At 39.2% G+C, this 13,943-nt stretch overlaps 1 protein-coding gene across 1 annotated transcript in view; it reads right to left on the bottom strand.

The window, feature by feature from the left end:
- The window catches only part of HUWE1 (HECT, UBA and WWE domain containing E3 ubiquitin protein ligase 1), a 154,223-nt gene that overhangs the window by 51,221 nt on the left and 89,059 nt on the right, over positions 1-13,943 (bottom strand). Inside the window, exons 29-40 of the mRNA XM_056130150.1 lie at positions 11,274-11,490; positions 10,577-10,699; positions 9,266-9,503; positions 8,657-8,887; positions 6,918-7,040; positions 5,817-5,912; positions 5,351-5,371; positions 4,984-5,253; positions 2,758-2,910; positions 1,944-2,071; positions 1,195-1,276; positions 444-620 (exon numbers count right to left, since the gene is read on the bottom strand). Of these exons, the coding sequence (XP_055986125.1) occupies positions 444-620; positions 1,195-1,276; positions 1,944-2,071; positions 2,758-2,910; positions 4,984-5,253; positions 5,351-5,371; positions 5,817-5,912; positions 6,918-7,040; positions 8,657-8,887; positions 9,266-9,503; positions 10,577-10,699; positions 11,274-11,490 (1,859 nt within the window). The remainder of the gene's footprint in view (positions 1-443; positions 621-1,194; positions 1,277-1,943; positions 2,072-2,757; positions 2,911-4,983; positions 5,254-5,350; positions 5,372-5,816; positions 5,913-6,917; positions 7,041-8,656; positions 8,888-9,265; positions 9,504-10,576; positions 10,700-11,273; positions 11,491-13,943) is intronic.

The raw sequence follows: 13,943 nt of genomic DNA, 5'->3' as shown, positions 1-13,943 counted from the left end.
AGCTGACCCAGATTCAATCCTGGCACCACATATGGTCCCCAGAGCCCGCCAAGAGTGATCCTGGAGTGCAGAGCCAGGAGTATGCCCTAAGCACCACTGGGTGTGGCCTCCAAACAATAATTTCTAGCCTTAGGATATTGCTCAGTGGTGAAGTGTATGCCTCACATCTATGAGAACCTAGGTTTGAGCCCTAGCACCAAGAATCTTCACCAAAACAAACCCCCCAAAAACAACCCCAAATTTTAAAATATTAAAATCATTTCCGGTGTAGTACCTGAATACCACAAACCCATGGTTTAGCAAATGACTTTAGAAGACTAAATTCTCTGAAAACAACTCTTATAACACATGTCAGAACTGCTTGTTCTGGAAGAAGCAATTGAAAAGGCAAATCTAATACTTTCCTTTTTTTCAAGAGTTTACGGTACCAAGCAATCTCGTACCTGCACCATTGTAGTGAACTGGACAGTGTATCTTCTTCGGCCCGCAGTAAAACGCACACTTGTCTCCCCAGATTTCCATGCAGAATCAATAGTGCTGTTGTTGCTTGCACTGTAGCTACACCAACGCCCAGAGCGGTCATCAAACCAGCGCCAGTTGTTATTGTTCGACTGTAGGTACTAAACATATGAGCACAAGTTTCTTTGTGTTTCCTACAAGGTTGGTTGTGTTAAATAGTAGTTTTATTAGTGTTTATTAATAAAGGTAACCCAAGTGGGAAAATATTCCAGATAGCAGAGAGTAGTTTTGCTATAAACTTACCGTCACATTCCTGAGTTTCTCTATATGCACAGAATGTTCTATATCCTTGTCCTATGATGTTCTGACTTATAACTATGTTCCACAAAAAGGGAATATTATGTACTGACACAAAATTCTGTTTCTAAAATGATTCTGACATAACATAGTATACACATCTCAGAGTATTTGCTTTTTCAGACATTGCTAAATTCAGTTCTTCATAAAAATGAGGCACTCAAAAGACAGCACTCCTTTAAACATTTACTTTCTAGTTCCCAGGTCCTTTAGCAAGCAGCACTGTAAAAATACATTTTTATTCCAATTGAGAAATCCATATATCAGTATTTGTCACAAGATTTATGCCTTGGTTAGTGTTTTACATTCATCAACATGTTCACAGTATTCTCTAATAGTCTAAGCAGTTATGTTAACTACATGCACTGTATTACACACCTTAGTCATCTGGGCTCTCCTTTTTGAAGAGATGGCTGTCTTTTCATAGAAATCAATTAGGAGCAACACTGGGGTAATCCATCTGAAAAAGGAGAAAAGATTTATCTGTGGAAGCAAGAAACCTAATCATCATGAGACATCTTACTCATCAAGTACTTCACAATTTTTGTAAATGTAGGAGTACTGCTATTTATTCAGCCATTGATTAAGTTGATTGAATTGGGCATGAACTTCACACTAATTTTTTTAAAATTTTTTTAAAACTGGATATCCACTTCACAATTTTTATGGCCAAACCCAGTAGTACTCAGGGCTCATTCTTGGCTCTGTAATGAATGATCATTCTTAGCAGTGTTTCACAGGACCATATGCAGTGTTGGGAACTGGGGCTGGCCTCATGCAAATCAAGGTCTCCTGAACAATTTATCCTCAAAAGGCTCAGGAGGCCTGGGGAGGGCACTGTGATTCTGTCAACCAGACAATTGAAGCAAGAATCTCAGCATGTCATACTGAACAGGGTTTCCAGGGCCATACCTAGTGATGTTCAAATAACTATATGGTACTGGGAATCAAACCAGAGTCTGGTATTTGCTGAGCATACACCCTAACTGCTTGGCTCTGTCCAGGACCCAGGGACTTCAAAATTTTCATAGAACCAAAGATCTGTTCTATTTGTGCTCAAGGAAAAATGCGAGATAAATATCTGTGTTTGAGGGACCAAGTCCCCAGGAGAGATAAAGGCCACTTACTTTGGGGTCTGCACCTCCTTTTGCTCCTTGGCAGCCTGTAGGCAGGGCTGAACCACTTCTAATAGTTTAATTAGGACATTTAGAATGCCACTAGATTCAACCACCCAAGCACAAGGTAGCTTCAACTCCTGATTGATTAATAAAAGAAAAAAAACCATCAATTTTATTCAACATCAAGGATTAGTAAGATATAATAGAAAAACAAAGGTAAATGCTAACAGAATTGGTAGAATTTAAGTATTTGAACAAAACCATGACAGTAACTTTACGTACCATTCTCATAATTACCACTCCTAAATCCCTAAAAAAACCTGTTTCATTAAGACTCAGTTTAATTAAGTCAATGTATACCTTGTAAAACTAAGGCCAGTGAGCTTCAAAGTTTACCACAATACATCTGTTAGGTGCAATTCACAGTAACTCTGCTCTATGGGATCCTCGGCACAATTAAGTTTGCAACCAAACAGGCTCCTGTGAGGTCATTGCAATAACAGCAACACAACAGAATGAAAGAGTCTTTTCCATTCCAAAAAACCCAAACCTCGCAATTTAATTAACACTGTTCCAAGGTCTTTTTATCACTATCTGTTAAGTAACACGTATACTCTTCCCAAATTCACATCAAAACTTTGTACCATTCACATGGTACAGAATGCTTTATTTTGAACTTAATTATGTCTTACTATATATATAGTCTATGAGAATTTAAGATACAGATATCATGCTTCGTATTTCTCATCATCTTCAGTATCCGGAATACTGTCTGATAATTCCTTGATGACCAAACCATAAGGAGGAAAGTTCTAAATCTTACCTCAAAAAGTAGTGTTAAAAGTAAGATTCTAGTAGCTAAGTTGGAGGCCTGGGGAAGGGTGGCCATTTGACTGATCCACTCTGACACTGTTTTTGTATCACTTGTTGTCAGAGGGAGGGCAGCTTTGATCAATACATCGGCAGCTTCCCATACCTAGAAAGGCAGAGAAGTAGCCAAGTAATAAGCTGTAGGTAAGAGTATGAGGTTTATCAAAAACAATCTCAGCCCTATAAAACGCCCACTCTACCCCCAACACATTTGAGCAGTGTAAGTAAACAGTAACAAATTAACTATAGGGATTCAGTGTCTGTCAGTATCAGTAGATGTATACTCTTTACAAAGCAGCTCTAAAAGATTCTTGTGTGTTTTTATTTTGGGGGCCATTCCCTATGGTATCCATGGCTTATTTCAGGCTCTGTGCTCAGGGGTCACACTTAGTGGTTCCAAACTGTACATGATGCCTAGGATTTGAAATGAGGTTGGCCACATTCAAGGCAAGTGGCCTTGCCTCCTATATTACCTCTCTGGCCCCATAGAAAAATGATTATTTTCTTAGGCAATTTTAAGAAGTCTAAATTCTAAGTTAAAGGAAGTGATTATTTTTTTAAAATCACTCTTAAAAGTCAAGGCATAAAAAGGTTTCTTAAACTCAAGACACCCATCTGCAATAATTAACTAAACCTGGGACTGAGTATTATTTTATTATTTATTATACATATAGCGGTGCTCAGGGCTTATATCTGGCTTGGCTTGAGGGACTATACAGGGTGCTGGGCATAGAACAAGGGCTAGCTAACTGCAAGGTCCTACCAGCTAGCACCATCTCTCCAGCCCCAAGAATAGTGTTTTTTAAATAAACTTGTGGTTGGGAGATAGCCAAAAAGTCTGGAAGAATAAATGTTTAGCATGCAGAAAGCCTGGGCCTGACCCTTGGCACTAAGTGTTCCTGCTAAGCACCAGCACGAGTAGCCACCGAACCAGAAACACACTAAAAAAGTAAAAATGTCAAACATCAGAAACATTGTCTTGCTTTAGTTTACACGTCAAACTTTTTGTAATGAATTCAGTATATTTCTATTAAGGTTTATTTTTCTTGAATGTATTTTAAGTCTGGACTAAACTCTGTTCTTATCTTGTAAAAATGGCTTCTCAGTTAGCCCTGCGTTTCCATAGTAATATATATGTCACTTTGTTTTCTAGAAAATGTAAAATTAGGAGAAACTAAAATATTATGAATACATAAGTAGAATTATAAAGGAGCTACAACCAAAATAGTGACTGGTTATCTCTTGATGATGTAGAATAGTTCCTTTTCTCCCATTCTCCCTCCCTTTTTTTGTGATGCCAGAAATCAAACCCATGTCCTTACCCATGCAAAGCATGCATTCTGTCATGGAGTCTAGGACAACTTATTTCTTTTCTTATCCCACATCTAGGGCTGGAGTAATAGCACAGCGGTAGGGTGCTTGCCTTGCACGCAGCCAACATGGCCGACCCGAGTTCGATTCCTCCGCCCCTCTCAGAGAGCCCGGCAAGCTACCAAGAGTATCTCGCCCGCACGGCAGAGCCTGGCAAGCTCACTGTGACGTATTCGATATGCCAAACACAGTAACAACAAAGTCTCCAATGGAGACGTTACTGGGCCAGCTTGAGCAAATCGATGATCAATGGGAGGGCCTTTACCTTTTCGAGCAAATCGAATCCCACATCTATGTATGGTATCTCCCCAAGTATTATATGCCAATTTAGCAGTGTGGAAAAAGCAATGCTTGACAAAATACAAACACCAAGTTTTACGCATTCCTTAGAATGGGGACTGATTTGTAAAAGTGGTTGCTACAAAGAAGAGGGAAATATATTTATATTCAGTGAGTTCAGGTGGCCTAACTTGACAAGAGTAAAATAGATTTTGAACAGTTCACATGAAAATAAGAGACTAGAAAAAGAAAGTTATTGTTTTAATTTTCAGATATTTTTTGTGAAGTTAGTTCATGTTTGCATCGAACATTCAAGTACAGATTTTTTTCAAACACCAAGTTTTGTAACTGGGCGGGCGGGCGGGCAGGCAGCTATACATGGCACCAGGATTTGAACCAGGGTCAATCACGTGTAAGATAAGCATCTTAGACCCTGCACTATCTCTCCAGTCCCCAGAAAACAGGTTTGGATAAGTATCAGGAAAACCACTTTATAAAACCCCCATCTACTGGCTCCTAGAGAACTTACCTGATTGACGACTTGTTTTAGAATCATGTCTCGATAATCTGCTCCATTACGTTTGATTGCTGTCATGATAAGATCACACACCCGGTATACTGTGTCTGGAAGCTCATCAAGGAGATGGAAACAGCCCGGTAACATGGTATCTGTGAAAGTGTGGAGCTCATCCTGTTCTAATGGATCAGCATCCTGAAACTTCTCTAGACATTTAGCCTCCTCTTCTTCCTGCTTTTCTCGAGCTTTCCGTTCCTCTTCCTCCTTCCGGCAAGCAACTTCCTGGAGGCATGGAAAGAAGATTCATGTCATATCAAATAGTTGAAAGGAAAAAAGAAAAAAAAACTTATATTTTCTACATCATATAAATACCTCCTACCTTTTCTTCAAGCAGGCGATACTTCATCAGGGTAAGAAAATTAGGATGAGGTGCCATACAGGCAAAGAAAGACAAAGAAACTAGTGGAGAAGACAATTTCAAACCCTAAATCACAGTCCAAAGTCAAGTATTCCACATGATCTCCCAGAAAATCATTTGTACACATTGTCCTGCATTATCTGTCAATATAAGAAACTGAAGTAATTTGTTATCTAAGAACAGACAGTCAAGTTTGGCTCAATAGGCACGATCAAGTATACTTCAAGTCTCTTATTTGATAATAAAGATTAATGCGTCATCTGCCTAACTTAAACCTTCAGGTCAATACACTGTTGATCAGTAATGGTAATGGCAAGGTTGGGATGAATGAACATTTTCATGTTTTAATTCAGATTTTAATCCCACCAGAACTAGCAGATGTTTATGAATAGAAAGATGAATCTTGGAAGCCCTGTTTCCTAGTTACCTCCGGTGACTCTGCCCTTTGATCCATTGGGATATCCTGTCCCAGAGACATGGCAATTGCTCTCATCATCTGATCCTCTTCAGACATACTCAGATCCTACAGAGCAACAAAAGAAAATCCAACAACTCCACATACTCCATTCTCACAAGCTATCACACATCCTATGCTCAAGCAAGCTTTAGGAAAGAGAAGTCCAAGAATGATGCTCTGTAGAGTCAATGCCAACCACATTTACCTAGTGACTATAAGAATAGAGATAGAGGGGCTGCAGAGAGAGATAGGATCAACAGGCTGGAGTGCATGCTGTGTACATAAGAGGCCCAGGTTCAACCTCTGGCACAGCACGATTCCCTGAAAAGTGGTCAGTAAAACCCTTGAATAACTCGTGAGCAATACCATGTGTGGTCCAAAAGCAAACAAGAACAGAGGAAAAAATTCACAACAAAATTAAGGGAGATCAGTGAAATCAATGATCTGTATCTTAGAAGAGAGAGCTTCTCTTACTATGTTTCAACCGTGTATAATTTTCAGAGTTCTTAACATAAAGTCCAGTATTTTGCATGGTTGGAGGATAGGAGGCTTCTTTTGCTAATTACACTTAGAGGTATGAGAGTTACCATGAAAATAAAGGCATGGAGAACTCTGAAAGAGATCTTTCCTCTGATTTTTGGATCACACCTAGAGGTGCTCAGAACAGAACCTATGCCTCCTTCATGCAAAGCCTGCAGTCAACACAAGAAATTAGCTCTCTGGCCATTTGTAGAGCTTTCCTTGCCTCCTTCAACACCTCTCCAGCAAAGTGTCTTTTGTTTTTGGGTTGACATAAGACATAGCTCAGGGGACAGTATGAAGTGCTTGGGATAAAATCAGTCAATCTGAGTGTAAGCACAGTGCTTTAACTGCATGCCATCTCTCTGGCTCCTTTGTGAAGATTTTTCCCATGCTAGGGACTGAACCTGAGGCCTCACACATGCAAGGCAGGTGCTCTGCCAACAAGCCATATCCCTAGTCCTAGTTAGGCCAGTGACAGAAGCAAAAAAGTAGTAAAGCACATTCACAGGCAAACCAATGCTCTGGAATTTAAACCTCACATTAACTCACCCGAACAACACCTCCCATGATTGGTGGAGGGTGGGTTAGAAGGTACTCTGTGGCCTGCTCCATTGTGCTGGTGTTCAACAGGGCCTCCATGGCATGTTCCCTTGTAAAGCCCATGTCCATGAGCTACAAAAGAATGCAGGATCTCAGAACCATGGTAAAAATGCATATAAGGGGTGAGTAGGGCCTCCAGATTTACACATGGTGCACAGGGGATAGGGGAGCATGTAGTATAGGGGGTAGAATTTGAAGCATGTTCTATCACATTTAACAAATATTCTACCCCTTATATTTTGAAAAGAAAGTAAAACTTTCAAGATGGAAACAATTTTTTCTAACTTCATATGAACTGAGATCATTTGAAAGAAGAGAGTAAAATTCTTAATTTCATCCTTTAAGAAACTAGGACTAGATGACTATCATTATTAACAGGTTCTTAATATTCAAAGACTGAAATTCACACAAAGAAGAAAATATCAACCCTAATTTTTGGAAAACAAGGAGCAACACAAAAACTGACCTCAGATTTCTACCTCTAAGAAATAATCATAAGATGCACAATAAGGATTTTATAGAAACTATTCACAAGAGCTTTATAACAACAAACAATAAAAATATTTAGTAACAAAAGGATAACTTTTATTTAAGTGAAAATAAGCCATTCAATCTCCTTAATGAAAAACATTGCAATTATATACTGTATGATGTCAAATGTAAAACTTAGGCATAGAACAAAATAATAAAAATCAGTAATAAAAAGAATATATTATTTAATGTGAAGACACTGGGCTAGAGCCATAGCACAGCAGGTAGGGCATTTGCCTTGCAAGCGGCCAACATGGCCGACCCGAGTTTGATTTTTCCGCCCCTCTCAGAGAGCCCGGCAAGCTACTGAGAGTATCTCGCCCTCATAGCACAGCCTGGCAAGCTACCCGTGACATATTTGATATGCCAAACACAGTAACAATTGTCACAATGGAGACGTTACTGGGCCCGCTTGAGCAAATCGATGAACAGTGAAAGTGAAGACATTAGGAATGTTTAAAAAATAATTTTATTTCCAAATTTAATTACAGGGAACATTTATTGCTGTTAATATGTAGTATACATACCCGTAATTATATACATGCAGACAAATATAAGAAATATTTGAACAAAACTACAAACAGTGAAAATATATGTCCAGTAAATTCCTAAAAAAACTTATCAGTTTTTTGAGACAATGCTGGCAGGAACATATGTGCTTTCCCTAAATTCTTGACTTAAAACCCAAAATGTGGCTTATATTCTCACTTGATTATAATTATTAGCTTTTGGGTCACAACTGGATGTGCCGAGGATTATCTCTTGCTCTGCATACAGGTATCATTCCTGGCAGACTCAGGGAACCATATGGGGTGTCTTGGATCAAACCCGCAACAGCCATGTGCAAGGCAAGTGCCTTACCCACCATACTATCTCTTTGTCTTCTTATATTACTATTCAAAATAGGAAATACCACTGGGTATGGGCTCAAAATGAAGATTTGCAGTAGTAAAAAGCATGCTTGGGAAGACAAGCTTTTCATTTGTTAGAGCACTGTTACTATAATCCAAGAAAAAAGAAACAGAGAGGATACAAACTTGAGCTTATCCCATGATTGATAGAACTAAATTCTCTGTGTGTGAACTCAGAAAACCCACAAGCACTGTACTCTAGGAGCTGAAAAATATGGGCCCCAGAATGTGTGAATAGTAGCCAACCTGTTGTAGTTGCTGCTGATTGACTTGAGGTTCTCGTCGGGAGCCACCTTCCTCTTGACCTGTATCCTCTTCTCCACGAGATCCCTCCTTCTCTTTACTCAGCCTTTCTCTTATCACAGGTTCTCCTCGGAGGATGTGGCATAAAATGGCCAACATAGACTCAGCCATTCTTCCGCCATACACCTTCAGGGGTTTCCGGTTCCATAAATTCTTGATACAAGTAAATGCTGCCTAAAAGAAGTTATTTGAAAGCTATGTAAAGACAATTTTGGATTAATTCAAAACTCTAGGAAAAATAAATCAAAGCAATGGGACAACTATTTCAAAGCCAGTGCCAACAAATATCCCAATACAATACTAAGAAAGTTAAAAGAAAGCATATCAGAGACATTTAATCCAACAGGGTTATTGATCAAAAGTATAGACAAATGTTTGCAAAACAGAAAGTTTTCAAACAGTCTTTTATCCCCTTCTATAAGGCAATCCTATCTAAGAAAAGGATATAATGATTTTCCAACAATCAAGTCATCTTATTAATAAGTAGCTCAAAAGTGAGAGCCACTTGTCAGAATGAGAAATCTCTCTTGCTTTAGACTGCTTAATACTCACTTTCTGAGTTACCACAAGGAAGCGAAGGGCACTGAATTGTGGGAAGTTGTGGACACCTCCAGGCAATTTGGCAGGCAGTGAATGTGGAGATTCAAGCACCGTGGTGGGATTCACCATCTTCTCCACCAACATTAGCCAGGCATCTAAGAATTCTCCGGTACCATCAGGTAAATCTAAATGTTCTAATCCTTCAGCAACAGGAACTTTGCCTCCCATGGACAGAGCCCAATTGAATGTTCTATATTTAAATAAAAGAGAGATTTCAAATGGATAGAAATAAAAGACTGAATACTATTATTTTAGCGGTAAGTCCGCTGAAAAAAGTCCCCAGTCTATATATCCCTCTTTCCCTTCTAATCTAACATTCATTGGCTTTACCTTTTGTGATTTTTAGAAACTCTAGTTTTAATGACATATAAAATATAGCATATGTAAGCTTAAGGTATATAATCTGTTTATCTGAAAGATGAACAAACTGTAAAACTATAACCACTTACTTCCAACTTTTTCTTTGAGTCACACCCGGTGATACACAGAGGTTACTCCTGGCTTATGAACTGAGGAGTTACTCCTGGCAGTGCTCGGGGGACCATATGGGATGCTGGGAATTGAACCCGGGTCAGCTGCGTGCAAAGCAGACAACCTAACCTCTATGCTATCTCTCCAGCACCACTTCCAGCTTTCTTAAAATTTAAAATAAAAACTTCTAAGTTCATCTTAGAGTCCTCTAACCAAGAAAAACAGAAAGATTATCAATTTTTGTGTTAATATATGGGCTGGAGTGATAGCACAGTGGTAGGGCGTTTGCCTTACAAGCGGCCAACATGGCTGACTGGAGTTCGATTCCTCCACCCCTCTCGGAGAGCCCGGCAAGCTACCAGAGTATCTCGCCCGCACGGCAGAGCCTGGCAAGCTACCCGTGATGTATTCGATATGCCAAACACAGTAACAACAAAGTCTCCAATGGAGACGTTACTGGGCCCGCTCGAGGAAATCGATGAACAACGGGAGGACCATGACCATGTTAATATATAAGAACAAGTATACTAGAAAAATATATACCAGGCATGGTACTGGAAACCAAGAGAAAAGCTGATATAAAAGTCTTTAGAAAATGCTGAAAACCATTCCTTAAAGAATATAAAAACAAACACTTCTAGTGCCTAGAACATGAAAGGGTATAAAACCAATGACTATCTGTGTATTTAATTGTCACAGAACAGGTGATATAAAAATTTGTGGGCTCCTAAAGAATTTAGAGAAGATCAAACGCCAACAATTGCTTCTCTGTGTAGCAAACTTGATCCTTACTCAAAAAGAGCATTGTGGCCTCCAGAGCAGAGAAATTTCTGTAGCATGAGGTGGTAGGGATACTTCCTCTCATCAAACAGCATTGGAGATGTAAAACCAACGGAACAGATGAAGAATGTAAGCCTTAAAGAGGGGAAAAAAACCAAAAGTTTAACGTTCTCTGAAGGAGACACAAAAAGCAACAGGAAATTCAAATAGATGGTAAGGTTTAATTTTAATACTTCTTTGAACTGACAAATCAACCAGTAGGCAAATGGCTAAACAGTCTGGCTATTAAAATTTGAAAGACACCACTTACATACTAAAAATTCTAAGCTTACTGAAATGATCTTTGGTTATAAATGCTTGTAAAATGTTTATAGTCTGGGGCCAGAGATATCATACAGTGGGTAAGGCTCTTGCCTTGTAAAAGGCTGACCTGGATTCTATTCCTGGCATTCCATATGGTACCCTGAACACTGCCGGGAGTGTGATTCCCAAGTGCAGATATAAATAATAAAAAATATTTACATAATTAGAGTTACATTAGATCTACACCAGTCTAGAGTAGGCAGAACCAAAATAATAAACACCTTATAGAGTATACATGTCCTCAAGAGTCCACCAAGGACTCACTGATCCAAACTTTTCATTTCAGAGAAGGAATAGATTCTATTCTGAAAACCTTTCGGTCCCTCCCACTCAAGTAGAATCTCACCTGAAGCGAGGAGTAGGTGTATATGGTGGAGGCTGCCAAGATAAACCCTTTGTGAGTAACTTAGTTAGGGCTGAGGCAGTTGATCGAGCAGCAGGTGTTGGTGCTGTGGTGGTGCTGGCAGCATGATGGCTTCTTCGCTGGCGAACAGGAGATCCCACACAAAGTTTAACAAGGAGTCCAAATAACTCAGCAAGTGCTCGTCCTAACCGAGAGGAAGCTAGAACACAAAAGTGAGAATACTGATACGTTGCACTCTATCAGAAAATTAAGATTTTAATGACTAACAACTTACTCCCACATAAAACCTAGGAAACACTTGAAGTTGTTTCTATAGAAGACAGTTCAAAAAGTTGACAGTTCTTCGGGAGTAAACAGCAAATTGTAAAGAGAGAAGTATTTATTAGTTCATAGTGAAAGTGAAAGACAAGCAAGATTGGGACTCAGCAGAGTTGACATAAATTAAAACCACATTTGTAAAAACCAACGGAAAAATAAATCCAAACAGGGCTCTAGGGATACAACCTTGATTGAAGGAGTGCAAGACAAGAACCTTACCTGTTGTACTACTATCCATCTGGACTCAAATTTATGCTTCAAAATACACCTTTTTAAAAATTTTGTTTTTGTGCCACACCTGATGGTGCTCAGGACTCACTCCTGGCCCTGAGCTCAGGAATCACGCCTGGTGGTTGTTCTTGGCATTGAATTATTGAAATGCCTCCTTGGCTTTAATTCCTTTACATTAAACACTGCACTCCAAAGGTAAGTGCTACAACATAAGAATTCATCAATAAAGAATTCTAATCCAGATAGACCCTGAAATTGTAATTAAAAAAAAAAAAAACCTTACACTTTCCGTGACTTTTGAGTGAAGTGAACAGATAGCAAAGTGGCTCAAAAAGTGTCAGAAATAGGCTAAGAATTAAAGATTTGAAACTGTATCTCAGTGATTCAGTAATACACACACACACATACACACTCACAGAGAATCTGGGTTAGCATAGAAAGTCAACAATTTATTGGGTCACAGCAGACCAAAATATTTAAGAAAGGTTTGAGTAAAATACAGAATAACTGCCAAATGCTAATACTACAATAAGGGGTAAAAGAAAAGGATTACAAAGGTTTAATGTGGTCTTATATGATGCCAGTATAGGTTCCGGAGAGCTGCCAAAGTGACCACTGAAACACAACGAAGAGGGTCAGAGAGGTATTACAGTAGGCAGGTGCTTGTATTGCATGCAGCTGACCGGGTTTGATTCCTGCACATAGTTAGGAGTAAGCCCTTAGCACCACTGGGGAAGACCCCTAAACAAAAAAATTTAATAAAAATAAATTAGGGCTTTGGAGGTGGCTCAACAGGTTGGAGTTACATGATTTTCACGAGCCAGGCCTTACTCCTAGTGGTGCTCAAGAGACCTTATGTGGGTCCAGAGATGGAACCGGAATAAGTCAAGTGCCTTATCTGCTGCACTTATATACATGGCCTCTTGACAACAATTTTTATGAGAAAGAAATGAAGAGATTGAGTGGAAGAGTCAGAGAGATAATAGAAAAGCTTACTAATACCATCCCTTCAGTGATATTTTTTAAAAGACGTTGTGGGTCAACTATAATGCTTCAGGGAAGTCAGTAGGGCACTGAAAATATTTCCAAAGAACTTAAAAACAAGACAAATGGTAGGAGGAAAGAAATTATCTGTAGTAACTGAAAAGTAACTAGGAGTAAAGGAATTAAAGCCAGAGAGGTATCTTTCGTATCTCAAAGCCAAACAAAGAGAAACAGAAACAAATGGAACTTAACCAACTTAAGAAGGTTCTTTTTTGTTAGTGTTGCTTTTTGGGGGGGGCCATGTCTGACAGTGCTCAGGGCTTTCTCATGACTCTACACTAAGGGATCACTCCAGACAGAGCTCAGTGGCCCACATGGGGTGTCAAGGATCAAACCAAGGTTGGCTGTGTGCAATGCAAGGGTCCCATCCGCTACACTACGGCCCTCAAGCCAAAAGGCTTCTGATGGCAAAATAAATGACTATTACAATAAAAAGACACATTACAAAGTGGGAAGAAATACTGCCCATCACTCATCTACTAAAGGATTAATCACGACCACGATCACGACCACCCTGTTGTTCGTCGATTGCCTCAAGCAGGTGCCAGTAACGTCTTCTTCGTCCTAGCCCTGAGATTTTTTTTTTTAAAGTGCCATATTCAAGGCTTTTTCAGGGTTAGGAGAATGAAAAGGATTAATATCCAAGATAAATAAAGCCTTGTAAAACTACAAGAAAATAACCCAATCAAAAAATAGGGAGAAAATAAACAGACACTTAAAAGACATACAGAGGGCCAATATATGAAAATAAACTCCTCTATCATATACTAAGGGGTGCAAATGAAAACAAAAATGAGGTATCACTCATACCAGTAAGAATGACACAGAGTAACAAAACATGTAGATTTTGGCATGGATGAGAGGAAAAAGGTATGCTCATCCACTGTTGGTGGGAATGTAGACTGGTCCAACCGCTCGAAAACATTACAGATACTTTCCAAAAATCTAAGAATTGAACTTCCTTATACCCCAGCAACTCCACTCACTGGCTTCTACCTCAAAGGTCACCAACTACCATTTAGAAAAGAAATTTGTGCTTCTATGCTCATTGCATCACTA

The sequence above is a fragment of the Sorex fumeus genome, unplaced genomic scaffold (genome assembly GCF_029834395.1).
Source record: "Sorex fumeus unplaced genomic scaffold, SorFum_2.1 ptg000073l, whole genome shotgun sequence".
NCBI lineage: Eukaryota > Metazoa > Chordata > Mammalia > Eulipotyphla > Soricidae > Sorex > Sorex fumeus.
Note: the sequence above shows the minus strand (reverse complement) of the source record. Positions and strands in the feature narration are given on the sequence as shown.